The following is a 27,294-nucleotide window of genomic DNA, read 5'->3' on the forward strand; positions in this document are numbered from 1 at the left end:
GGCCAAAAAACATGATTTTTTCATTGATTCTTCCTTTTCACTCATTTCTCTTGTTAAGCATATCAACCATTTCTGAGCTTTCTTCCTCAAAGTATATTTTAAATTTTGCCCATTTCTTTTCACTGTCGCCACTTAAGTACAAACTGTTATCATCTCTTGCCTGAAATACCGCTATAGTTTCCTGACTTGTTTTTCCTGCTTCTGCTTTTTCCTCCTAGAGTCCATTTTCTACCTGGCAGCCATGGTGAACTTTAAAAAAAATGTACATTGAGAAGTCAGAACCCTGCATCAAGCACTTCATTGGCACTTAGGCTATAGTAAGGAGTTTGGCTTACTGTTCTTTATATACCTACCAAGCCATTTCTCACCTCAGGACCTTTATACTTCCTCTTTGTTTTATCTAGAACACTCTTATTCCCAAGGTTTTCTTTGGGTTTCTGTTGGCTTATTTTGTTTTGTTTTGTTTTAGCCATGGCTGGCTCCTCCTCTCATTTTCCTCAGAGAAATTATTCTTGACTGTCCTTCACAGAACTTATAGTATATTATGGTTAAGACTTATGTGTATGTGTATGTATTTCTTTACTCTTTTTTTGTGTGTCTTCTTACTAGCGTGTAAGTTCAGCAAGGAGGAATCTTGCCTGTAAGTGTTGATGCCAACAGCTATCTCAGTATCTATGTGTATTTAATATTGAATAAAGGAATAAATGAATGAATGAACAAATAAATGGATCTGTCTGGAATTTGCTTTGGTCAAGGAGTGAGGTTGAAATCCAGCTTTATCTTTCTCTCATATCCAGCTACTTGTCACAGCATCACTTTTTTCCATTGCTTTGGTATACCATTTTTGTAATATATTAAAGTCCTGGTGTATTTGGATCTACTTTTGAACTGTCTCCACTACTGTTGGTATGTCTAACTATTCAACTTCTGGTATTAAATTTATTACTGTGACTTTAAAATCCATTTTAATATCTGGTAGGATGAGTCCTTTGTCAAATGATTTTTTCTGAATTTTCCAGAAATGAAATTTTCATGTTTTTATTTGTACATAAGTTACTTTTTATATTTTTTAATAGTATAAAATACTGTTGTGGACTCAACATTTGCACCACCCATGTTTTGGTCACTTGGCATAAGAAATATGTGGGAGACGGAGAGATCAGCCAAGATGGCAGAGTAGAAAGGCCCTAAGCTCACCTCCTCTCATGAGCACACCAAAATCATAATTATTCGCAGAACAACCATCAGTGAAAAAGACTGGGACCTACCAGAAAAGATCTTCTACTGCTAAAGACATAAAGAAGGAACCACAATGAGATGGAGTTGAATGATTATTGTCAAAGATAGAGACGTCTCCACGGAGGGAGAGATCTGACTTGGATTTTGAAGAAAGGAAGGGAGCTTACCAGATGATAAGGGGAAGAAAGAACAGAGAGACTGATACAGAGGTGCAATACCAAGCAGCACATCTGGATAAGGAAATCATCTCCATCATTCCAGCATGGCTAGAAAATGCAAGAGAGCAGCAAGTACCTGGAAGACAAAGACCACTGTCTTCTGAATCCCCAGTACCCAAAGCAGAGGCTGGCACCCAGAGGTGCTCAGTAAATGTTTGTGGAGTGAGTGAGTGATGGAATGACAGCAACAGGGCCAGATAGAGAGTACTGTAACCCATGCTGGACCTTGCAAAACCCAGAAGGCAAGGTGATAATTTAATCAGAAGAAAGGTATAATTCAGAAATGAATTCCTAAAATATTTCTTTTTAGTTATGTGACCCAGTGGAGGTGTTAGCTAACCCTGTGGTGGTAATAATGTTGCAAAATATATGTGTATCAAATCAACACATTGTACACATTAAACTTACACAGTGGTTTATGTCAATTATATCTCAATAAAGGAGGGGAAAATAAAATATTCATTTTTAAATTAAAAATAATGTGAGAGAACAACAGGAATTACTAGTTTGTGTGGAATAAGAATGACATTTTCCCCATTCTTGAAATGCACAATAAAGAAAGAGGTTGGGGGCCTCCCTGGTGGCGCAGTGGTTAAGAGTCCGCCTGCCGATGCAGGGGATACGGGTTCGTGCCCCGGTCTGGGAGGATCCCATATGCCGCGGAGCGGCTGGACCCGTGAGCCATGGCCGCTGGGCCTGCGCATCCGGAGCCTGTGCTCCGCAACGGGAGAGGCCACAACAGTGAGAGGCCCACATACCGCAAAAAGAAAAAAAAAAAAAAAAGAAAGAGGTTGGTAGCATTGCTTATTTTCTGTGAACACCATAATATCCACTTGCCACATCCTCCTAATTTCAGTTAAGTCTTCAGCTCTTGTTAGGTGCCTACATCTCTTTTTTATGACCTCTTATTTCAAGTAGGTAGAGGCAACACTCGCCCCAGCTTTCCCATCTTTCCTCTTTGTGTCTTTGTCACATCTGAAAGTATCTTGAATTTACGGTGTCCTACTTTAAATCCTCATCAGTACTTGGCAGATAGTTAGAGGAGTTAGCCAAGAAAAGGGAGCCAAGCTATCTACCTGCCCACTTTGCAGACTTGTCACTTTAGTATCTTCTAGGGAACATGAACATAACCAGACTATATGAAAGATAAGGACCTAGGGAGCCCTCTGTTCTGCCTGTACTGAAAACTCATGACTGCTTCTATATGGTAAGGATTAGCTGTAGTGGTAGTAAAATGTTCAACAGAACAGCCCTAACTTACTAAAAATGCTTATCAGAGTTGTTGAGGTTGGTAAGGCACTTCTCAAGTATCCTTCCTATGTAAATAAAAACTTTACATTTACCTTTGTCCCTTCCTTAAATTAGTAAGGCAAAATCAAGAAATGGAAATTTATTCTAAGCAGAATGTTTGGTTTTCAAAAAATTAGTTATGGTGGTCTTTGGTTGTTCTTTAGGGGAATTATGTCACTTATTTGGTGCCACTTCAGGTATGAACAAAGACTCTGAAAGATTTTTTAACTGAAAGATTTTTTAACTTATAAGGTTCTTTGTAATTATTCCCTTATTAGTTTTCCATACTAATGAATGCCTTCTTGCTTAATCCTTGGTTTTTACTTAGTACTTTTTCCATCTATCTGGAGAATTAAATAGTTTAGATCACTTGGTACTTAAAACTTTTCTCCTTTGGTTTTTATTGTGATGTTTCTTTTTTTTTTTTTTTGGCCACGCCACGTGGCTTGTGGGATCTTAGTTCCCCGACCAGGGATCGAACCTGGGCTCCTGCAGTGAAAGCGCTGAGTCCTAACCACTGGACCATCAGGGAATTCCCTTATAGTGCTGTTTCTTAACTTAAACTATTGTCTTTTGAGTCTTCCTCTTCTTTTGCTATGTTTTTCTTTATAATTATGGATAATCCCTAAAGTTATGCCTTTAGGTCATATCTCCCTATATTTATTCCTCTGTGGAGAGACTCTTTTTTATGACTTTATCACTAAGATCATATCTCCCTATATTTATTCCTCTGTGGAGAGACTCTTTTATAACTTTATCACTAAGACTCTCAAATCGATATCTTGAGCCTTTCCTTTTGTTTTAGCTTCATATTTCTGTCCATAGAACTTTCCCAGCTGGTTGTGCAAGTGTTATATCAAAATGTTAAAAACTAAGTGTATTTCTAACCCAGGTCTCCTTCCCAATTTTCATATTTTTCTTTTCAACTTTAACATTTTTTTCAGTGGTGTCACCATTGTTTCAACCCAAATATATGCAAACTGTCAGCATGTTCACTGCTGAATCCCTGTTGCTCAGTAAATATTTTGAATGAATGAATTTGAATAATATGAATGAATATTTTTCTTCTTAATTAGTATTTCTTTTCCACTCTTTCCTACCTATCTAAAACTGTTCTTTCTGCAAAGTCCAGTTTAAGGTCTTGATAAAAGAGTAATCAGATGGTATACAGAGGTTGAGTGAATAAGAAATGAAAAATATCACTTGAATTTCATAACTAGGAGGTCATTTGGGAAGAGGGATTTCAATAGAGTAGGTACAGGCAAATGACAGTTTGAGGTGTGAATGAAAGGTGAAATGGACCAAGATTTAGATGTGGCTTTTCTCAAGGGGAATGGTTTGTTTTTAATAAAAACTTGGACATGTTTATATGCTAAAGGCAACTAGCAGGTAGAGGCTGAAGATCCAGGAGATAGTTAATAAGTAAAAATTCTGAAAACCTACTGCAGGATTAGTTTTTGATAAGAGACACTTTTTTCACTGCAACTTAAAGTGCAGATACATTTTGTTTGGATTCAGATAATTTTGTTTTTTGAGAATCAGGAAGTTAATCGAGCTCTTTCTTTAAAACTACCATTTTCTCTGTGAAATAAGTAATAAGCAAAGTCAACTGCTATATGATGATGGATAGTGAGGTGAAGTTTTTGAATAATGATGGCATTTGAAGTTGCTGTTATGGAGAACCGAAGAGGGAGTTGACTTCCTTCAAAGAGGTCATCTTAGGCGAGCCCAGTTTAGGTTACAGTTGGACAATAAACTACAAGGTGGTGATTTTTTTTTTCCTACAGTGCTTAGTAGTGGAGGTATAGGCGTGAAGGACCTTTTAGCTGAGATGCAAGAGAGAGAGAGGGTGCCTGAGACACAAAGATAAATTGGTCAAGGGAGATGAGATAGAAGAGGTTAGTCATATATGATGGGTCCCAACTTAGTTGTCTATATGAATAGCTGAAAGAGGCTGAATTATGTGAGAGCAAATAGAGCAAAAAAAGGAACCAAACAAGGGACTGGAGGTCTGGATGAAGATGAGTTTAAAATGCAAGGGGAATAAGAGTAACAATTGGGAGAATAGAAAGTAAAGAAGATCAAGTAGGAAATAAGTTTAACAATCTGTGATAAATGCTTTTTTTTTTTTTTCCTTTGGTGTGGATGAAGACTTCTTTGTTCCAAAACTGTTAGGGGTATCATATATAAGCTGGAGATGAGAGGAGTGGTCTCCAAACTTTTATGATCTGGCTTCTCAAGCAGAAAAGGTTTTGAATATGTACCCCTATTGTATGCATATATATTTATAAATCATATATAGGTTCTTCTGTACTATTATGCTTTATATATTATAAAATGTTATATCACAATACATTAAACTAGATCCTGGAAATGAGAGATTAAGCATATTTTAAATTTTAAAAAATAATATTAATGTTATGAAAAGTTATTTTTGGTGAGGGCGTTTTGATACTTCATTAGTTTTGAAAATCTTGGTTTAATAATTGGCTGTAGAGTTATTTGAAAGGCTTGTTTTAAGTTGAGTTTATTTTGGTACTTGGTTTTAAAGACTGTTGTAGTTCAGAGCTCATAAAGATACACAAATCCAGGGCCTCCCTGGTGGCGCAGTGGTTGGGAGTCCGCCTGCCGATGCAGGGGACGCGGGTTCGTGCCCCGATCCCGGAGGATCCCACGTGCCGCGGAGCAGCTGGGCCCGCGAGCCATGGCCGCGGGGCCTGTGTGTCCGGAGCCTGTGCTCCGCAACGGGAGAGGCCACAGCAGTGAGAGGCCCGCGTACAGCAAAAAAAAAAAAAAAAAAAAAAAAAAAAAAAAAAAAAGATACACAAATCCAGATGGAAAAAGTGCATGACAGGCTGGGCTGACTACATAATGATGCTTATCTATCAAACATGCAAAAGTTTTTGTTGAAATCCACCAAAAAAAGTTCTGCCTTTCCTAATTTCAGTTAGTTGCTCTTGAAAACTAATACTAAGTTCCTGTTGTGCTGGATAATCTTCATTTGCACCTTCAAATCTATTCTCCACCCTGTGCTCTATGCTCTGTGCCCCAGGAAGCTGATCTCTAAGGTCTGTTATCAACTGGTCTGCCTTGTTTTCTGGCTTCGGATTGGGTTCAGTCAGTTGGAGGCACTGACAGAGAGGTAGGGATATTTATTCTAACAGCTTCTTTGCTGGGCTTCAGTAACTGCATCATCATCGTGTGGCCCTCTTCTACAATGACAGCTTCTTGGTTCTAGTAACTATTTCCTCCCCTTTCCCTATTGAGCCTAGAGTGATAATAATGCTCTCTAGCTAGTCCACGAGTGCTTCACCATCCCTTCCTAGTTTCCCTTAACCTTAACTGCACATTTGTAAATGGTGTCTTTATTAAACATCACCTCCTTTTGAGTATTATCTCTTTCTTGTCAGGACCCTGAGGGCTATATTGCATTTTAATATTTTTTTAAGTAAATGGGTTTTAAAAGTGACTGAAACTTCATTTAGAACATTTTAAAGCACATTAGATGATTCTGTTTCCAACTTTTAAGTGGACAGATAAACTTTTTATAGGTGACACTTCTACATTGTTTTGGTAATGTAAAATCATGTAATAGCGGAAACCTTTCCAATCATCTTTTTATAGTAGAGGGTCAGTCCAAATATTAACTTTAAGTAAAACAATATCAGTTTACTTCCACCTTAATACTTATTTTAATAATTTTAAACAAAATTGCACCTCTGAATTCTGAAATTTGGAATGCATCAACACCACAGAAAAGACCTTTCATGCTTTCTTTGTGAGGGGAAAAAAAAAGAAAAAGGGTAACTATAAAACTCAGTGAATCAACCATAATTATTGCTTAGCTTTTGCTTACAGTTAGCAATCTGTTATTTTCAAACTACCGTCAGACTGATTTTATGGAATAATTTTCCTAATAGGAAGGAAAACTTGAATTTTGGGAAGGGGGAGTTATTTTAGTGTATTATTTGATTGCTGATTATCTGACAATTCTTATTTGGAGGTGAGACTTACTTTCATCTTATTTTATTGACTTTTATTCTCTGATGAATGAAAACTCAAGTACTAGTTAGTAACAACTGTTTAATCAGTGTTCTTTTACTGTGGACAAAATAGATGGCTAGAATTTTTCAACTTTATGTGTGTAAATTTAAAATGAAAAATAAATGGTTTGGCTTGTATCCTTCCAAATACTATATCTATATACTACAGTTTGAGGCTCTGAAGGTAACAGCCATTAACAAAACAAAGTGCTTATCCTCCTGGAGCTTTCATTCTGGTGAGGATATGGATAATTACCAAATAAATAGATAATTAATGTATGATAAGTAACATGAAGAGAAAGAAACCAGAGTAAAGCAATAGAGAATGACAGGGAATCCTTTACAGGTTATGGTGGTCAGGGAAGTCCTCTCAAATATGGTGATATTTGAATACAGATTTGAATGAAGTGATAGTGCCTAGCCATACAAATATCTGGGGGCAAAGTGCCTTACAGGGGAGAGACCAAGTGCAAAGCAGATGTTGGTGTGCCTGAGAATAACAAGGAGACTTTTGTGGCCAGAACACAAAAAGCTAAGGTCAGAGTAATTGAAAATAGGGTCTGAAGAGGTAGGTGAAGGCCATATCATACTAACTCTTGTAAGCCATCAGAACTTTGCATTGTATTTTAAGTATAACTGGGAGGCTTTGGAGGAGACAGAGCAGGGCAATGACATAATCTGATTGGCTTTTTAAAAGGATTACCTGGGTTGCAGCTTGAAGGATAGACTGGAGGGAGATCAGAGTAGAAGTCAGGAGACATGTCACAAAGAGATTGAAGTAATCTAGGTGAGAGTTTGAACATGTACACAAACACACACTACTGGAAGCCATATGTATGTTTACATATACTTGTATATAATTCCTTTTGGGGTAAAAAATATATTTTACCCCCAGACAACTTCTTTACACTCAGCAGTGTAATGTGGACATCTTTTATAGTGAGTACATACAGATTTACCTGTTGCTTTTAATGGATGATGGTATTGCATGTTGTGATGTACGTGACTTTATTTAACCTGTCTTCTATCGAAGGACATTTGTTTCCAGGTTGTTCTTTTTGAATGACAAACAATACTTTGTGTGTGTGTGTGTGTGTGTTATTGCTCACAGTTTTGGATATATGTCTATAGGGTAAATTCCTAGAAGCATGATGGGTCAAAGGATATGTGCACATTAAATCTTAATGATTATTACCAAATTGACTTCCAAGAAGGCTGTGCCAATTTTACATACCCACTAATGTTGTATGAGAATTTTTTTCCTTAGACCCTTTCATCTTTATGTATTGATACAAGAGAAGCATCATCGTTTTCTTTGTATTTGGGTTATGAATGATAAATATCAAAGCTTATAAATTCTTATTTCTGATGAGTAATAAAGGATATTAATTCCTCTTTGTTATGAGAAAATACTGTTTAAAAAAGTAGTTTATAACTTCATCTTCTCTACTTATAAGACTGAAGTTAAAGGGTAAAATTTAGTTTCGGACTTGTTTACATGACAGTTTATAAGCCATATGACTTAATATTTCCCTCAACTCTCCTTATCCCCAGTGCTCTACATACCGTGTAACCTCTGACATGTCATCACATTTCAGTGTAATATTGTCCATTAATGTTCTTTTCCATTAGTATTGATGAGGAAATAATTAAAATTACAGAACTAGTTAGTTCGCCAGTGTGAACACTATGCTAAAATGAACCCAGGTATACCCATTCAGGATCTGTTATTGCCAGTTTATTTTCCTTGGGCCCACATTCCTTAATCTCAGCCAGTTAGCCACTATATAGATGTATGCTGTTGTGCTTAAAAGATCACAGCCTGAAACAGTATGGATAGATCAGCTCAAGTTCTTTAGCATTACTAGAAAACCAGTTTAAAAGTTTATGCCCTGCCTAAAGCTGAATTAGTTAAAATGTTATCTCCTCATAATAAAGAAAACACATAATAGTGCCACAGTTCAGTAGAACCTTGCAGTCATACTATTCATGGGACCTAGATGGCCTGAGAGTAAGATTGTTATAAAGTTACTCTAACTTAGAGTAATAAACCACTGTAAATATAGTCCAAGATGGACAGGAGTTTGATTATATTTCATGCCATAAAGGTTTATGTTTCGGTGAACCTTTAGCTTATTTTATATTACAGAAAGCCTGTGCCTATAGGAAAGCAGGAAAATATGACTACAGGGTCAAATTTTAATTTACATAGATTCTTATCCAGCATATTGAATGCTTACTTTAAGATTGACTTGATTTTACCATTGTAGAAACAACATGTACAAAGCCGTCAGAGGCTCTGGGATGTTTTGCAGAGGTAGAACAGCAGATACTTTCCCTGGTGCTTTTTACGATTAACTCATATAGGTTTACAGTTAACTCATAAATTCAGAATTCAGTTTTTATTCTAGACTTAAAATTTTATAAGATTAATGTTTCTTTCTTCAGTGTAAATAGTTTTAATCCAAATTCATTGAGACAATTTATGGATAATTAAGCAAACTGCTAAGAAAATTTTTCATCCTTATCTTTAAGCATTAGACTAGTATCTTAGTGTAATAATAAATATCATAGGATAGGGAGACACTTATGGTGAGGTTGAAGAGGAAATCTAGATTCCTAGGTTCTTTTTATAGTTTAGTCAGAAGGTTTCTAAATTTACAATTATATATTGTAATGCTTACAACTTAAAATTATATATTCTAATGTTTCATTTGTTTATAATTACTTCAAAGTGTTTATATATCATAAATTTTCTCTCCCAAAATGTTTTTGTGTGATTGTATATTTTTCCATAGCAATGATATAGTAGTATGAAATATATGAAGAGATGTAAAGATAAGCTACATTTAATTTTGCAAACAATAAAATTTTTTCATTAAAGAGATCTTTAATTCTTAATTTTAGTGCTTCAATTTTATATTTTTTTAACGTAGGGAAGAGACTATCACTCAGACTGACTTTATGACATGAGTAAGGAAAATTAGAAATTATGTAGGGAGGATAAAAATCTGAAACATAGCTAAGCAAGGTTTAACTAAGTAATTTTTATGTAGTTAGCAAAAGGGATTCTTCTTAAGATGCTGGTTAAGGGGGTTTATTGCTTACCCAGAAGATTTGACCTGTGAATTGACTTATTCTTCTCCAAGGCACTTGAGAGAAAAGACAACGATAGCAGTTACATCTAGAGGCTATTATGGATTGGAGGATGAGAAGGGAACTGCATGTACTTCAACAAGGCGTCGGTCAACACCACGAAGTTTGGCAGGCTTGACAAGTGGAGTTTTTGAATCTGTAATGGTTCAAGTTTTGAGACAGGAAGAACAGCTGAGAACAAAAGAAGAAAAAAGGTAAATGCTAAAAAAAAAAAAAAAAAAGTTGAGTTTCATGTTGTTCAAATTTTCAGGAACTACATTTCAAAGAGTAGTTGTATAACTTCTGTGTGCCCATATCAAATTTCTGGGCCCATTTTAATAGTGTTCCAAAATGCATTCTCACCTACATATGACTTAGTACTGAAATATCACAATGAAATTTGTTTCAAAATACAGTTTTAAAATTTAAACCAAATTACTTTGAAGCTATACAAAAATAATTTGTATGAAAGATTTCAGGGTGCTTTCTAGATTTCTGGAAGTAGTCTTAAATGAATTATAAATTTTAAATGAGATGAATTTTATGTAGATTCATAGAACTTTAGAATAGAATCACAGACCTTTAAAGTTTAAAATTAGGAGAAACTCCAGAGATTGTGTAGTTCAAAATGACATATAGGTTCACTTCTGCCAGTCCTCCATTGGTATTGATTTCCTGGATAACTATGCTTACTCTGGATTCATCAGGAAAGAATGTTGTGCTCAATTAGTGTTACCTTCTAGGTTCTGGGAGCATAGAGATCGATGACACATCTGTAATTTTTTTTTAATAGCAAGAGTCTAGGGCCCAGAGAGGTAAGTGATTACTCAAAAAAGACTGGTGATTTTTTTTTTTTTTTTTTTTTTTTTTTTTTTTTTGCTGTACGTGGGCCTCTCACTGTTGTGGCCTCTCCCGTTGCGGAGCACAGGCTCTGGATGTGTAGGCTCAGCGGCCATGGCTCACTGCCCCAGCCGCTCCGCGGCATGAGGGATCTTCCCAGACTGGGGCACGAACCCGCGTCCCCTGCATCGGCAGGCGGACTCTCAACCACTGCGCCACCAGGGAAGCCCCAGACTGGCGATTTTTATACTAAATCATATCTCAAACTATGTTAGGAGTGATTGCTGACCTAATAGGGAACTACTAATGCTACTCAAAGGCAATTTATAATATATTTTTGCTCCTCTTATAGTAATAAATTTAGCTTGCTTTGATATTTGTAGGATTAAAATTCAACCTTGAGACTTTCTACCACCATACTTTTTAATAGTAGTGGTTAATTGGGAACTCACTGTGAAATACTTCTTTTTTTCTATAGAGCCTCATAGAACTACTTATGCTATAGGAAAGGGGGTTTTATGGAAGGGGATAAAGATTAATCTGACAGTAGTATGTAATACATTGGAATAGAGAGGAATTGAAGAAAAGCAAAGCTTGTAGGAAGAAGGCTGTAGTAGTCTAGACCTCCACTACTGGTAACCAGAAATAGGGAGAAGGTCAGATTGTTCTGGGAACAATCAACAGTACTTAGTACCTTCCTTGACATAGAGGGAACAAAGGAAGAGACAAAGAGGAGTCAGGAGGTAGTTGTAATAATAGCAATAAGAAGAAAATTAAAAAGAATGGTTAACATTTATTGAGCAGGACTATTTGCCAGGTTTAGCTCTGAGCACGTTGTATGTATGTATTCAGCATTTGTCCGGAGGCACAGAGAGATTAAGTAACTTGCCCAAAGCCAGGCAGTTTTTGAGTGGTAAATTTAAGATTTGAACCCAGGCAGTTTGGTTATAAAGCTTGTGCTCCTAAGCAGCATGCTATCTCTGTGACTTAAATATGATGGAATCAGCAAAGAAAATAAAAAAGCTTGAGTCCATGGTGTGGAGAAAGATCAGTGAACTGCAGTTTTTAATAAGTTGTTTGAAGTGATGAGGGAAGCATTTAAGCAATTAAGTAGGAATGGCTAGTAAGAAACTAGAGATATGACTGAATCTTTTCCTTTTCTCCAATTTTACATATATTTATCTGTGTCCTGTGCTTAACATCAAATAAACATAGGTGAATAAGACAAGGGAAAAATCCTTCATTAAATGTCTAGTGACTATGATAATTTACTATGAATTAAACTTTCTCTTTGGGTACAGTGTTAACCTTTTCTTTTTTAATTAGAAATATTTTAAGCATGGAACAACGAATAAATACAATTGTAATAAAGGCCTAGGTACCAACTACCCAGCAATTTTTAAACAAAATAAACATAGTTTTAATCAAGATTTTCTGTATTTTTCTTCTGTCCTCAGAAGAAACCACTTTCCTGACTTTATCATTCCCGTGTATTTTATTATTAAATTTAAAGAATTCTCTTATATATTCTGGATACAAGTCCTTTGTTAGCTATATATATGTGTTGCAGATATTTTCTCCCAGTCTGTGGCCTGCCTTTTCATTTTCAGTGTTTTTTGAGGAAGAGAAAATTTCATGCTTTTGATGCAATTGTAAATCATTTTAAAATTCAGTTAATTTTGTTGCTAACATACAGAAATACATTTGATTTTTTAAATTAATTGACAATGTTGTGATGGTTTCAGGTATGTACAGGTCTGTTTCTTAACATTCTTTTTTTTAACATCTTTATTGGAGTATAATTGGTAACAATGGTGTGTTAGTTTCTGCTTTATAACAAAGTAAATCAGCTATACATGTACATATATCCCCATATCTCTTCCCTCTTGCATCTCCCTCCCTCCCACCCTCCCTATCCCACCTATCTAGGTGGTCACAAAGCACCAAGCTGATCTCCCTGTGCTATGTGGCTGCTTCCCAGTAGCTACTGGTTTTACATTTGGTAGTGTATATATGTCCATGTCACTCTTTCACTTTGTCTCAGCTTACCCTTCCCCCTCCCCATGTCCTCAAGTCCATTCTCTAGTAGGTCTGTGTCTTTATTCCCATCCTGCCCCTAGGTTCTTCATGACCATTTTTTTTTTTTAGATTCCATATATATGTGTTAGCATATGGTATTTGTTTTTCTCTTTCTGACTTACTTCACTTTGTATGACAGACTCTAGGTCCATCCACCTCACTACAAATAACTCAATTTTGTTTCTTTTTTATGGCTGAGTAGTATTCATTGTATATATGTGCCACATTTTCTTTATCCGTTCATCTGTCGATGGACATTTAGGTTGCTTCCATGTCCTGGCTATTGTAAATAGTGCTGCAATGAACATTGTGGTACATGACTCTCTTTGAATTATGGGTTTCTCAGGGTATATGCCCAGTAGTGGGATTGCTGGGTCATATGGTAGTTCTATTTTTAGCTTTTTAAGGAACCTCCGTACTGTTCTCCATAGTGGCTGTATCAATTTCCATTCCCACCAACAGTGCAAGAGGGTTCCCTTTTCTCCACACCCTCTCCAGCATTTATTGTTTGTAGAATTTTTGATGATGGCCATTCTGACTGGTGTGAGATGATACCTCATTGTAGTTTTGATTTGCATTTCTCTAATGATTAATGACGTTGAGCATTCTTTCTTGTGTTTGTTGGCAATCTGTATATCTTCTTTGGAGAAATGTCTCTTTAGGTCTTCTGCCCATTTTTAGATTGAGTTGTTTGTTTTTTTGATATTGAGCTGCATGAGCTGCTTGTGAGTTTTAGAGATTAATCCTTTGTCAGTTACTTCATTGGCAAATATTTTCTCCCATTCTGAGGGTTGTCTTTTGGTCTTGTTTATGGTTTCCTTTGCTGTGCAAAAGCTTTGAAGTTTCATTAGGTCCCATTTATTTATTTTTGTTTTTATTTCCATTTCTCTAGGAGGTGGGCCAGAAAGGATCTTGCTGTGATTGATGTCATAGAGTGTTCTTCCTATGTTTTCCTCTAAGAGTTTTATACTGTCTGGCCTTACATTTAGGTCTTTAATCCATTTTGTGTTTATTTTTGTGTAGGGTGTTAGCGAGTGTTCTAATTTCATTCTTTTACAAGTAGCTGTCCAGTTTTCCCAGCGCCACTTATTGAAGAGGCTGTCTTTTCTCCATTGTATATTCTTGCCTCCTTTATCAAAAATAAGGTGACTGTATGTGCATGGGTTTCTCTCTGGGCTTTCTATCCTGTTCCATTGATTTGTATTTCTGTTTTTGTGCCAGTACCATACTGTCTTGATTACTGTAGCTTTGTAGAATAGTCTGAAGTCAGGGAGCCTGATTCCTCCAGCTCCGTTTTTCTTTCTCAAGATTGCTTTGGCTATTTGGGGTCTTCTGTGTTTCCATACAAATTGTGAAATTTTTTGTTCTAGTTCTGTGAAAAATGCCAGTGGTAGTTTGATAGGGATTGCATTGAATCTGTAGATTGCTTTGGGTAGTACAGTCATTTTCACAATGTTGATTCTTCCAATCCAAGAACATGGTATATCTCTCCATTTATTTGTATCATCTTTAATTTCTTTCATCAGTGTCTTATAGTTTTCTGCATACAGGTCTTTTTCCTCCTTAAGTAGGTTTATTCCTAGGTATTTTATTCTTTTTGTTGTAGTGGTAAATAGGAGTGTTCCCTTAATTTCACTTTCAGATTTTTCATCATTAGTGTATAGGAATGCCAGAGATTTCTGTGCATTAATTTTGTATCCTGCTACTTTACCAAAGTCATTTATTAGCTCTAGTAGTTTTCTGGTAGCATCTTTAGGATTTTCTATGTATAGTATCATGTCACCTGCAAACAGTGACAGCTTTACTCCTTCTTTTCCGATTTGGATTTCTTTTATTTCTTTTTCTTCTCTGATTGCTGTGGCTAAAGCTTCCAAAACAATGTTGAATAATAGTGGTGAGAGTGGGCAGCCTTGTCTTGTTCCTGATCTTAGTGGAAATGGTTTCAGTTTTTCACCATTGAGGATGATGTTTGCTGTGGGTTTGTCATATATGACCTTTATTATGTTGAGGTAAGTTCCCTCTCTGCCTACTTTCTGGAGGGTTTTTATCATAAATGGGTGTTGAATTTTGTCAAAAGCTTTTTCTGCATCTATTGAGATGATCATATGTTTTTCTTCCTCAGTTTGTTAATATGGTGTATCACATTGATTGATTTGTGTATATTGAAGAATCCTTTATATAAATGTCAACTTTCTGTTTTCACTCAACGTTATGTATCTGAGATTTAACTGTGTTGAATTATTTCATTCTAGTTTATTTCAAGTGCTAGTATATAATATTATATTATCTGACTGTAATACAGTTTATCCATTTACCTGATATGATGCACATTTTGGATTATTTCTAGTGTTTTGTTATTATAGAATGCTACAGTAAATATTGATGTATGTGTCTTCTTTGAGGATGGAGATACCGATAGATATGTGTGTATGTGTTCATTCTACTTTGTTTTTAATTTTATTTTTCTTCTTTATGTTTTGACCCACTCAACCCATTTTTCCCACTTCCCACCCTCCTTCTCTGGAAACTACCAATCTGTTCTTTTTTTTTTAAATTCCACATATAAGAGAGATCATACAGTTTTATCATTCTGTGTCTGACTTTTTTCACTTAGTGTAATGGCCTCAAGGTCCATCCACATTGTCACAAATGGCAATATTTCCTTCTATTTTGTGGCTGAATAATTTTCCATTGTGTATATATACCACATTTTCTTTATCCATTCATCCATTGATGGATACTTAGATTGTTTTTATATCTTGGCTGTTGTATATAAGGCTGCAGTAAACATGGGGGTACATATATCTTTTCAAGTTAGTATTTTTATTTTCTTCAGATAAATGCCTGGAAGTGGAATTGCTGGATTATATTGTAGTTCTATTTTTAATTTTTTGAGGAGCTGTCATACTGTTTTCCATAGTGGCTGCACCAGTTTACATTCCCAACAGTGCTCAAGGGTTCCCTTTTCTCCACATCCTCACCAGTACTTGTTATTTTTTGTCTTTCTGATAATGGTCATTCTGAAGGTGTGAGGTGGTATCTCATTGTGGTTTTGATTTGCATTTCCCTGATGATTAGTGATGTTGAGCATCTTTTCATATACCTGTAGGCCATCTGTGTGTCTTTGGAAAAATGTATATTCAGATCTGTTCATTTTTTAATCAAATTGTTGGTTTTTTGCTATTGGATTGTATGAGTTTTTTTTTATATATTTTGGGTTTTAGCCTCTTACCAGATACATGATTTGCAAATATTTTGTCCCATTCAGTAGGTTGCCTTTTCATTTTGTTGATGGCTTCCTTTGCTGTACAGAGCTTCTAAGTATGATGCAGTCACACCTAGTTATTTTAGCTTTTGTTGCGTTTGCTTTTGTTGTCAGATTCCAAAACTTTACCAAGACCTGTGTCAAGGAGCTTACTGCTTATCTGTTTCTTCTAGGAGATTTATGGTGTAAGGTCTTATGTTCAAGTCTTTGATCCATTTGAGTTAATTAATTGTTGTATATGTTGTAGGAGAGCCATCAAATTTCATTCTTTTGCATGTAGGTGTCCAGTTTTCCCAACACAATTTATTGAAGAGATTGTCCTTTCCCCATTGTATATTCTTGGCTCCTTTGTCATAAATTAATTGACTCTATATGCATGGGTTTATTTCTGGGCTCTCTGTTCCTTTCCATTTATCTGTGTGTCTGTTTTTATGCCAGTATGCTACTGTTTTGATTACTATGGCTTTGTAGCATCACTTGAAGTCAGGGAGCATGGTCCTTCCAGCTTTGTTTGGTCTTTCACCTCCTGGGTACTTCATTCTTTTTGATTCAGTTGTATATTCATTCTGCTTTTAATCTTATGGTCATGGCAAGTTCTTCAGTGTTTTTTGGAGTGTTGCTGCACTAATATATTCTTTTTAAAGTTGTTGTGAGGAGGTTATATTGATAAAGTAGTTACCATCATTATTGATAAAGTAGTCACCATAATTATTGGTTTTGTTTTTAAAAATTAATTCGTTTATTTATTTATTTATTTATTGGCTGTGTTGGGTCTTCGTTGCTGTGCACAGGTTTTCTCTAGTTGCAGCGAGCGGGGGCTACTCTTCATTGCCGTGTGGGCTTCTCATTGCGGTGGCTTCTCTTGTTGCAGAGCACAGGCTCTAGGTGTGCGGGCTTCAGTAGTTGTAGCATGCGGGCTCAGTAGTTGGGGCTCGTGGGCTCTAGAGCACAGGCTTAGTTGCTCCGTGGCACGTGGGATCTTCCCGGACCAGGGCTTGAGCCCATGTCCCCTGCGTTGGCAGACAAATTCTTAACCACTGCGCCATCAGGGAAGCCCTCCCTCAGTCTTAAGTGCCATAATTGTCCAATATTTTAGTTCTTTCTGGTTCTTAACTGTCCAGCTGTTGCCACAGTTCAAGTTTTTATCCAAGAGTCTGTCCTTTTCTCATGTTATACTTTCTTCATAAGTCATCTCATCCATTCCCATACCACCTATATACAGAAGACTCAGATATATGTCTCTTGCCCAAACTTCTCTAAGTTTGAGACCTAATTGCATATTTAACATGTTCTCTGGATGTAGTATCTATCACTGACAGTATCATTGTCTCTCATCTATCAGGAAACAGGTGGCACATTCAAAATGAGAAAATTCAAGGAGGGTTTATTTCAAAAGAGATTGGATTATAGCTGAACATTAAGACATGAGGCTGTTAGCCAGGGTGAGCAAGAGGGTGTAGTTACTGGTACCCATGAGAGGATTCCAAAGAAGAGTGTATTGAGATGATACCTTGTGTTGAAGGACACAACTCCCCCCCTTTTATTTAAGTCCATTTATAAAACTTTTATTCCACTTATATGAACTTAATACATGTGTTCTTAACAATTATGCTAGTATTGTTCATGAAAATTTAACAAGACATTAAACAAGACAGCCATCAGCTCAGGTTATTTCCCTATTAACTATTTTTACAGCACATGCATGTTAGGCAAATACCAAAAACCTCACAGAGAGGAAGCCAAGGGAATAAGTACTTTACCTTACTTTTCCCTACTTTCCTGTCTTTATCTGATCCTTGCCAGGGCTCCCTCAACTAAACCTAAGGCAAGCTAGTTTATGACGTTGCCTACTGATACAGTTAAACTACACAGTGAAGGGTAGAGAATAGATCTGCGGGCAAACAAAAGATATTTGCTATAGATATCTTCTTCAAATTGATTACATCAAAAATTAATTATGAAAGCATAATGCTTACACCTAAAACTTGATCTCACTGTAGTGCTTCCTATCTTTATGAATGGCACCAGTATCTATTAGATTATTTAAATTAGAAACCTAGGATTCATCCAGGACATCTTCCTTTCCCTTATACACAAATCAAATTCATCCCCAAATGTTGACACTTTTATTTCCTAATCTCTCTTGAATCTGCTACCCTCTATCTTCTCTGCCTCCATCCAGTTCCTTAATCTCTCACTTAGGCTACTATAATCTTCTCTTAATTGGTGAAACAGTTGTCCTCCTTCCATTCTGTTTTTCACATTAAAGCTAGAATGAACTTTTCCAAATGCAAATTTGATCATGCCACTTACCTATTCCCATTACTTACACCTCCCCAAAACAAAGCAAGTCAAGTACACACATGAACTTTAATGGCTTAATATAGTTTATAAGACCCTGCCTTTACCTTTGGCCTCACCCTATCTCTCTAACCTCATCATATGCCTTTTTTCCCACATTCTTGCTATCCTTGCCACACCTGCCTTCTTTTTCTCTCTGCAGTGCCAAGAGAGCGTTAACTTTATGTGCATCCGAATTTAGAGTTTACATAAAAACACATGTAAAATGTATCAGGAATAGTGAGACTTTTTCTTTTATCTTAACCTTTGTTTTCTAAATTTTCTAAAATAAGCATGCTTTTCTTTTATAATTGAAAATACAGCAAGTATTAAAATTTATAAAGTGCCACATAACTAGTGAGATAGGCTGAGTTTTTTAAATGTCTTTTGAGCCTCTCGCAAGATTTGTTTTGAGTCCTTAGAAGGAAAATGTGACATTTAGTCATCAACATGTGGAATGATACATGGGAGTGCTAAACAAAGCCTCCCTCTCTATGTACAATTATCTGTCATAATCTATCATGATAATTTTATCAATCTATCAATTCTTTCGATCTAATATCCTCTCGAGAGCTAGTCAGAGACTAGCTGAGAATATAGCTACTGTAAAATTTGGTCTGGAAGGGGCTTTGAAAACATCATAAAGAAAGGTCAGATTGGAAGAAAGGTCAGATTGGAAGACAGGGAAGGTTGCAAGGATCATATGATTACAGTAGTTGTGCTTAAGACCTGGACGTAAGCTTCTCTCTTTTTTTGTTTTGTTTTTTGATTAAAACTTTTGGCATAAGAAGTGAGAAAATAAAGTTTTCCTCCTGCTAATTAGCTTTAAACAACTTTTTGTATCAGAAATTCAAGTTGGCAGCAAGCTGAATAATTCTAGTCCATATTATAATATGGTAATACTTCAGTTAACTGATGGGCGTCTGATAATTTTTAGGTGACCATCTGGGCAGACATAAACCTAAGAGTAAATTATTTTAAAAAATCTTTTAAGTCCAATAGTTTGGTCTCTGATTTGTGATCTATTCCAATTAAAGGAAGGGAATCCCTACTCTGTATTTTAATTTTTATACAGTAGGTAGTCTCCCTTTTTTGTACAGTATATGCCATAAAAACCATGGTTTCTTAAATCAGATTGCAAAAATCCAAAATCCTGGCATTCCTATACTACTATCTTTATTTACCTGGATGCATTGGAAACCAATGCAAAGGAGATGGCAGATGATATGTGTTGAACAGAAAAGAATAAACATTGAGTAAGGCTTGGTAGTCTGGCCGTCTTCAGGTAAATGCTGTTAGGGCAGCAGCCTATCTTGGGGCTGATTAGTGTACAGAGGCACTGTTGATTTAGAAGACAGCAACACTACAAGTCAAAGTTCTGGGAAAAGTGAGTGAAAGGGCTGGTTAATTTGTAGTTGCTGGAGGGAACTCCCTGGCAGTCCAGTGGTTAGGACTCCACACTTCCACTGCAGGGGGTCCGGGTTCGATCCCTGATCAGGGAACTAAGATCCTGCAATCTGTGTGGTACAGCCAAAAAAAAAAAAAAAAAAGTATAGTTGCTGGAATAGTCTTTAAGCTACTCATGACCACTGCATTTTGTTTATAATGGTGACATTGAGCCATTAAGGAAAGATTAAATTATATTTTATATACTTTGTTTATTAAGCAGGAATATATATAATACATTTTAGATAATATTTTAAAAATAGGGCTTCCCGGGCCTCCCTGGTGGCGCAAGTGGTTGAGGGTCCGCCTGCCGATGCAGGGGATACGGGTTCGTGCCCCGGTCTGGGAGGATCCCATATGCCGCGGAGCGGCTGGGCCCGTGAGCCATGGCCGCTGAGCCTGCGCGTCCGGAGCCTGCGCGTCCGGAGCCTGTGCTCCGCGACGGGGGAGGCCACAACAGTGAGAGGCCCGCATACCGCAAAAAAAAAAAAAAAAAAAAAAAAAAAAATAGGGCTTCCCTGGTGGCGCAGTGGTTAGGAGTCCGCCTGCCGATGCAGGGGACACGGGTTCGTGCCCCGGTCTGGGAAGATCCCACATGCCACGGAGTGGCTGGGCCTGTGAGCCATGGCCACTGAGCCTGCGCGTCTGGAGCCTGTGCTCCGCAACGGGAGAGGCCACAACAGTGAGAGGCCCGCGTACCGCAAAAAAATAAAAAATAAAAAAAAATAAAATTGTTAAAATTGGAAGTTAGCTCTCCTTAAGTAAATTTCAGTTAATCTGGGATATGACATGATTAGGTAGCAGTTTCAAACATTAAAGTCTACTCTAGCCATATTAAAAATATTGGACCTCTTCACCATTCTTTTTTTGCAAAACTATTTGGATTACTAGAAATAGTGTGCATGCTTTTATACTCATTTCACATGTTTGTCTAAACTTACTGGTATTTTATTGATTTGGAAATCATTGGAGTTAAAGTAAAAATGTTTCCTACATTTTTGTGAATTAAAATCTATGACTTATGATTAAGTGATTTATTTTCAAATTCTCTATAACACAAAATAACAGTGACTTAATGAAGTAGACATTTGTCATTTGTGACCACCCAGCATTTTTGAACAGCTGCCCAACATTTTGGTAATTTCCCATGTTGTAAGTCCTGACTTCCCAAAGCAGATGCCAGAAAATTTATATTCTCATACCCACTCATAGCTAAGGTAGAGGCCTGTGACCTGTCATACTCTTCTCACTTGAAATTGCTTGGGACCAACATGAGGTGGCAGTCTTGGGCAGGGAAGTTAATCTTTTGGCAAAGGTGGTGGTGGGAGCTTCTAGTTGTTCTAGCTTCCTGGTATCAGAAATGCTAAGTAGTAGTGGAAGTCTAGTTTTTACTGGAGAAGCTCTCAAAGTGTGCTTGGGATTCATATCTTCATATCTATTAAGTTTGGCTCTGTTACCCTTAACAGAGCTTAATTCCTTCTCTACTTTAGCTAGAAGAGATTCTGTTGTTGGTAGCTAAGTAAGAAGCTTGACTGAACACTTAATATGAATGGCTGGTTTTCCTAAAATATAATATTTTATATTGCTCATTTTAGAAAATGTAAATAAGTGTCATGCTTTCCTTTTTCATGCTACCAGTTTACATGCTGTGTTGTATTGTTTTTTTCAGTTAATGGATTATTTTGGATTACAGCTCCTGTATATGTTTCTTACTAGATTGTAAACTCTTATTTAAGAGTGTGGTCCATGCTTTCACCTCTTTGTATTCTCACACATGGTAAGCATTCGATAAACTTTATAAAACTAGTAAAGTTGGGATACTTTAAAACATAATTTTCTTTTGTAAAGCTGTTCACTTGTTAGTGATGTTCCTACCAAGTTATACCTGACCAAAATAACCTTAGGCACAGCTTCTGTTTGTATTTTACATAGTAACAGGTAAACATTCTTGAAGCCAGTAAGGAGCAACTTCAAAAATGAGAACTTGTCCAGGAAAAAAAAAATTGGGGGACACTTTTTTTTTGTTCATTTGGTGATGTTTACTTTTACTTCCAGTTTTATTGAGAAACGATTGATATTCATCACTGTATAAATTTAAGATGTACAGCATGATGGTTTGACTTACATATATTGTGAAATGATTACCACAGTAGATTTAATTATACTGACCATCTCATATAGATGTAATAAAAAGAAAAGAGGGACTTCCCTGGTGGCTCAGTGGTTAAGAATCCACCTGCCAATGCAGGGGACACAGGTTCGATCCCTGGTCCAGGAAGATCCCACATGCCGAGGAGCAACTAAGCCCGTGCACCACAACTACTGAGCCCGCGCGCCTAGAGCCCCTGATCCACAACAAGAGAAGCCACTACAATGAGAAGCAAACGCAGCACAACGAAGAGTAGCCCCTGCTCGCTGCAACTAGAGAAAGCCCGTGCGCAGCAATGGAGACCCAATGCAGCCAAAAATAAATAAATAAAATAAATTTATTTAAAAAATTTTTTTTCCTTGCAATGAGAACTATTAGGATCTACTTTCTTAATTTTCCTATAACCTTTCTTTTTTCATTAGTGAATGTGGTTTTTATAACTATCCTCAGGCATTCATATAGCATTGCCCCAATACTGAAGGCTTAATTTTTCAAGCTAACATTTTAGAAACATGTAGCACTCTATCTTATTTTAGTACAGCACTTCAGAACAAATTTTTAAATTGAGAATAATTTTGAAAGCTCTTTTTTATTTGTCCTTGTGAGCAGAGTGTGGTTTTCTTCAGCATTTCGTAATACAGTGTTTTTTAAATGTTTTAATTATATTTTAAGTGTTTGACTAAGTTTTTTTAAATTGGCAGATTATAGATATTAACTCTAGAGCTCTTTGGCAAGCTCCCATTCTGTATATACCATACTGCTGAGGATTGGGACAGAGACTCACAGCTCTAGGTCTAAAGGATTATTCTGTGTTACACTGGCCTATACCAGACCAATCTTTGTTTCTCTTTCTCCTGCCTCTTCAGTACTCATGGTCTGAGGCTAGAATCCATCATTCTCCCCTGAAGGGTTTAGTTTATAGGGAACAGGAGAGTGAGTAGCAGCCCTTGAGTAACTCAGGCAATCTCCACATTTCGCAGCATCATACCCCAACTAAGTCATGGCCTTTCCAGGCACCTGAGCCAACAGAATTTGTGAATTATTGCCTAATCTTCTTCCAAGAGTAAGCCAGTTGGTGCTAACTTTGGCCCACCAACGGCAAACTGTTTGTATTGCTGGCTCTTAGGCTAATCACTGTGTAAGCCTAAGAAAGTTATCTTATCGCCCTTCTATGTCCTTAGTGTCCCCATCTATAAATTGAACAAATAGTGTCTGAAATTGCCATATCTCTAGCCTTTATTGGCCAAAGGTTGCTAGCACTGTTTTAGTCAAAACCAAGTCCATAGAAGTGTCTTGGTCTGCTCCAGCTTCTTTCATTTTCTTCCCTGAGCACTAGTTGTTACTCTTTCACCTCCACAGAAACAGAGCATGATTGATTGTGACAGGGTTGACCAAAATCAGTTTCTCTGCCAAGCATACTAAATGAATGCACTTTTTGTTGGTTGGTATTCTAACAGATAGTTTTCTATACCAAACTTCTAAACAAGCTCTGAGTTACATTTCATGAGAAATAACTTGAAAACCTTTTCTTTAGCTAACAACAGAATATTGAAGAAATGATTACCCTTCTCAGTATATATAAAGTGTAGAGAAACTCAATTTCATGGTAAAATACACAATATCCATAAATCTAACAGGTAAGAAATATAATATCCATAAATCTTTTTGGTATTGGCTCTTTAATATCTCCTGGCTAATATTCTTTTTGAAAAGTTGATTTAAGAATTTTTTTTTATTTCATTGGCTGTATAGTTTAAAAGTTACATAGTACTATTAAGGCTTCTAATTAAAGACAACAGCCTTACTTCAACTCATCTTCTATTTCATGACTCAGAAACATCTACCTTTAACTTTTTAGCCATTTTTTCTAGTAATTATTTCCACATTTCTAAATACATGCTTATTGCTAGTTCTTGATTTTTCAGTTTGGCATTATCTGTTGACATCCATCTTTGGAAGATGAGATTTATTTCACTTACAACTGTTTCCACTCACTTGGAAGTTATATGCTCTATTTCTGTTGTTAATTTTGATCTTTTCTGCCTCATCTGTCTTATATATGATCGATGAATAATTTAGCTCTATCTCACTTTTTACTCGCCAAACTAAACATTATTGTTACTGTTTTTTGTAGTATAATGTTTATTTACCCACATGATTCACAGTTGATCTGTTCTTCAATTCTTCTTTCATCTTAGAACTCCTTTCTGTGATCATTGTTTTCCTGAAGTATATACTACAGAAGTATTTTCTCTGTATCTTGAAATTTGGATAGTTTCTATTACTGTCTCCAAGTTCACTAATCTTTTCTTCTGCTACGTCTAATTTGCCATTCGTCCCATTCAGTATATTTTCATCTCAGACATTGTAGTTTTCATCTCTAAAAGTTCAATTTGGGTCTATTTTATATCTTGCATGTCTCTACTTAACTTTTTGACCATATATATTACAGTTTCAATAACTACTTTAATGGCCTTATTTGCTAATCCTAACATTTGTTTCATTTCTGGGTCAGTTTTGAGTGATTGATTTTTATCTTCTCATTATGGATCATGTGCTTCTATTTTGTTGTATGCCTAGTATTTTGGTTTGGATGCCAAACATTGTGAGTTTTATCTTGGTGGGTGCTGTATATTTTTATATTTCTATGAATCTCCTAGAGCTTTTTTTCTGGAATGCAGTTAATTACTTGGAAACAGTTTGGTCATTTTGGGTCTTTTATGATTTGTTACTTGGGTCCAGAACAGTGCTCAGTCTAGAGCTAATTATTCTCTACTACCAATGCAAGACCTTGCTGAGTATTCTATCCAACATCCCATGAGTTATGAGTTTTTCCAGTGTGGCTTGTGGGAATAGACACTATATTTTCTAATCTTTTGGATGTTTTCCCCCACCTAGTTTTGGGTTGTTTCCTTACATGCAAACACTAGTCAGTGCTCTGAATATTTGAGGGGGACTCTGTACATCTTTGCTGTTCTCATTTTATGCAGCTCTCTCTTCTTTAGTATTATGTCCTATAGACTTTAGCTGCCTTGGTGTCTCTGGATTCTTGACTTCTTCTCAACTCAGGGAGTCTGCTAGGCTCTACCTGGGTTCCCCCTCCTGCATCATGGCCTGAAAATTCTCTCAAAGCAGTAACTGCAACAGTTGTTGGGCTCATCTTCTCTGTTTCCCGTCTCTCTGAGATCACTGTCCTTTGCTTGATGTTTAGATTCTTACAGACCATTGTTTTATCTATTTTGTCAGGATTTTTATGGTTGGTTCAGGTAGGAGAGTAAATATGTTTCCTTGTTACTTCATCAGGTGGAAGCAGAAGACACTTTAGAAGTTTTTACTTTACTTAGAATGAGTTCTGCTTTTTGTCTAAATGAAAATGACCTTAATTTATCCTCATCTGTGAATGATAGTTGTTTCTGGTTTATTTTGTTGCTATTGAGAAATCTCTCAATCTTTTTGTGATTGTTGTATATGTAATCTGTCTTTTTCCCCCCTGACTGCAAGATTTTTTTTTGTCTTTGATGTTTTATTATTTTATTATGATATGCCCAAGTGTGGTTCTCTTAATTTACTTTCTTGGGCTTTTTGAATTGGGGATTTGTGTCCTTTATCATTTCTAGGAAATTCTCAGCCATTATCTCTTCAAATATTGCCATCATCACCACTCCCCTACCCCTCTTCTGTATTCTTATTTCTGAAGCTCCAACTGGGTGTTTGTTAGACTTTAATCTGTCCTCCCTCTTTTTTTTTTTTTTTGCGGTATGCGGGCCTCTCACTGCTGTGGCCTCTCCCGTTACGGAGCGCAGGCTCCGGACGCGCAGGCTCAGTGGCCATGGCTCATGGGCCCAGCCGCTCCGCGGCATGTGGGATCTTCCCGGACTGGGACACGAACCCGTGTCCCCTGCATCGGCAGGCGGACTCTCAACCACTGCGCCACCAGGGAAGCCCTGTCCTCCCTCTTTTACTTCTTTAACATGCCTGTTTTATACTTTGTTTCATTAACTGAAATTTTCGAGATGAATTCTTGTGAAGGCTTTAGGACCCCGATTTTTCTATGTAGGGAAGTTTTTTTCTTTTGGTTATTTTGGGGTTTTTTTTGGGGGGGGGTTGCCACACTGCATAGCATGCGGAATCTTAGTTCTCTGACCAGGGATCAAACCCGTGCCCCCTGCAGTGGAAGCTCAGAGTTTTAACCACTGGACCACCAGGGAAGTCCCATATGTGGGAAAGATTTTCAAGTGTGTAGTTTCTTTAATATATAACAGGATTATTCAGATTTTTGTTCTTCTTGTGTCACTTTTGTTAATTTGTGTTTTTCAAAAAACTTGCCTGTTTCATTTAAATTTTCTCTTGGCATAAAGTTTCTTATAATATCCTTATATCATCTATATCTGTAGAATTTACAGGATGTGCCCATTTTCATTTCTGGTATTGGTTTTGTGTGTGTGTATGTTTATTTTCTTCATCAGTATTGCCAAGGGTTTATTAATTTTAATAATGTTTCCAAAGAACCAACTTTCGAATTTAATGATTTTTCTATTGTATATTTGTTTTATATTTCATTGATTTCTGCTCTTTATTTCCTTCTTTCAGCTTTGGGGCTTTGATTTGCTGTTCTTTTCTAGTTTTTTTTCTTTTAATGAACACGTATGTTTGATTTTCAACTTTCCTTCTTTTCTAAATATACATTCTTAACTATAAATGTCCCTCAAAGTACTGCTTTAGTTACATGCATCCCACCACTTTTAATTATTATATATTTTTCCTTCCATGTTTCCATCTCTACTCATTTGCATGTTTAAAGTCTGTTATTTTAGTACCTACCCTAGAAACTTTCATATGCATAGTTAACTTATTAAAGCCTAATCAGTATTTTTACCATTTTCCTGATTAATACAAGGACCTTGGAACACTTTTAACTGTAATCATTTCTCACCCAGCTTATTTGTTATTGTTGTAATGTATTTTAATTCTATCTTGTCTTCTTTTTAAACTCCACAAAACATTTTTATCATTTTATGCCCTGTCTATATAGATACAACTATATATTACCACTTTTTTGCTCTTTTCCCATCTCCGATCATCAGTTAAGGAACACTGACCTTTATTCCATTTGAAGTAAATCCTTTAGCATTTCCTTTGGATGAGGTTCTGTTCATCACAAATATGGAGTTTTTGTTTGAAAATATCTTTATGTTTGTCTTCATTTTTGAAAGATATTTTTGCTGTGAATGGATATTTACATTGATAGTA

At 36.4% G+C, this 27,294-nt stretch overlaps 1 protein-coding gene across 4 annotated transcripts in view; it reads left to right on the plus strand.

Annotated features, from left to right (window-relative positions):
• The window catches only part of BRD10 (bromodomain containing 10), a 108,209-nt gene that overhangs the window by 19,484 nt on the left and 61,431 nt on the right, over positions 1-27,294 (plus strand). For 3 of the 4 annotated variants that reach the window (XM_060102182.1, XM_060102183.1, XM_060102185.1), the window contains exon 2: positions 9,940-10,140. The exons of the other annotated variant lie outside the window; for it this stretch is intronic. In XM_060102182.1, coding sequence (XP_059958165.1) covers positions 9,940-10,140 — 201 coding nt within the window. The remainder of the gene's footprint in view (positions 1-9,939; positions 10,141-27,294) is intronic. 4 annotated transcript variants of the gene reach the window in all.

Source organism: Mesoplodon densirostris, chromosome 6 (genome assembly GCF_025265405.1).
Source record: "Mesoplodon densirostris isolate mMesDen1 chromosome 6, mMesDen1 primary haplotype, whole genome shotgun sequence".
Lineage (NCBI taxonomy): Eukaryota > Metazoa > Chordata > Mammalia > Artiodactyla > Ziphiidae > Mesoplodon > Mesoplodon densirostris.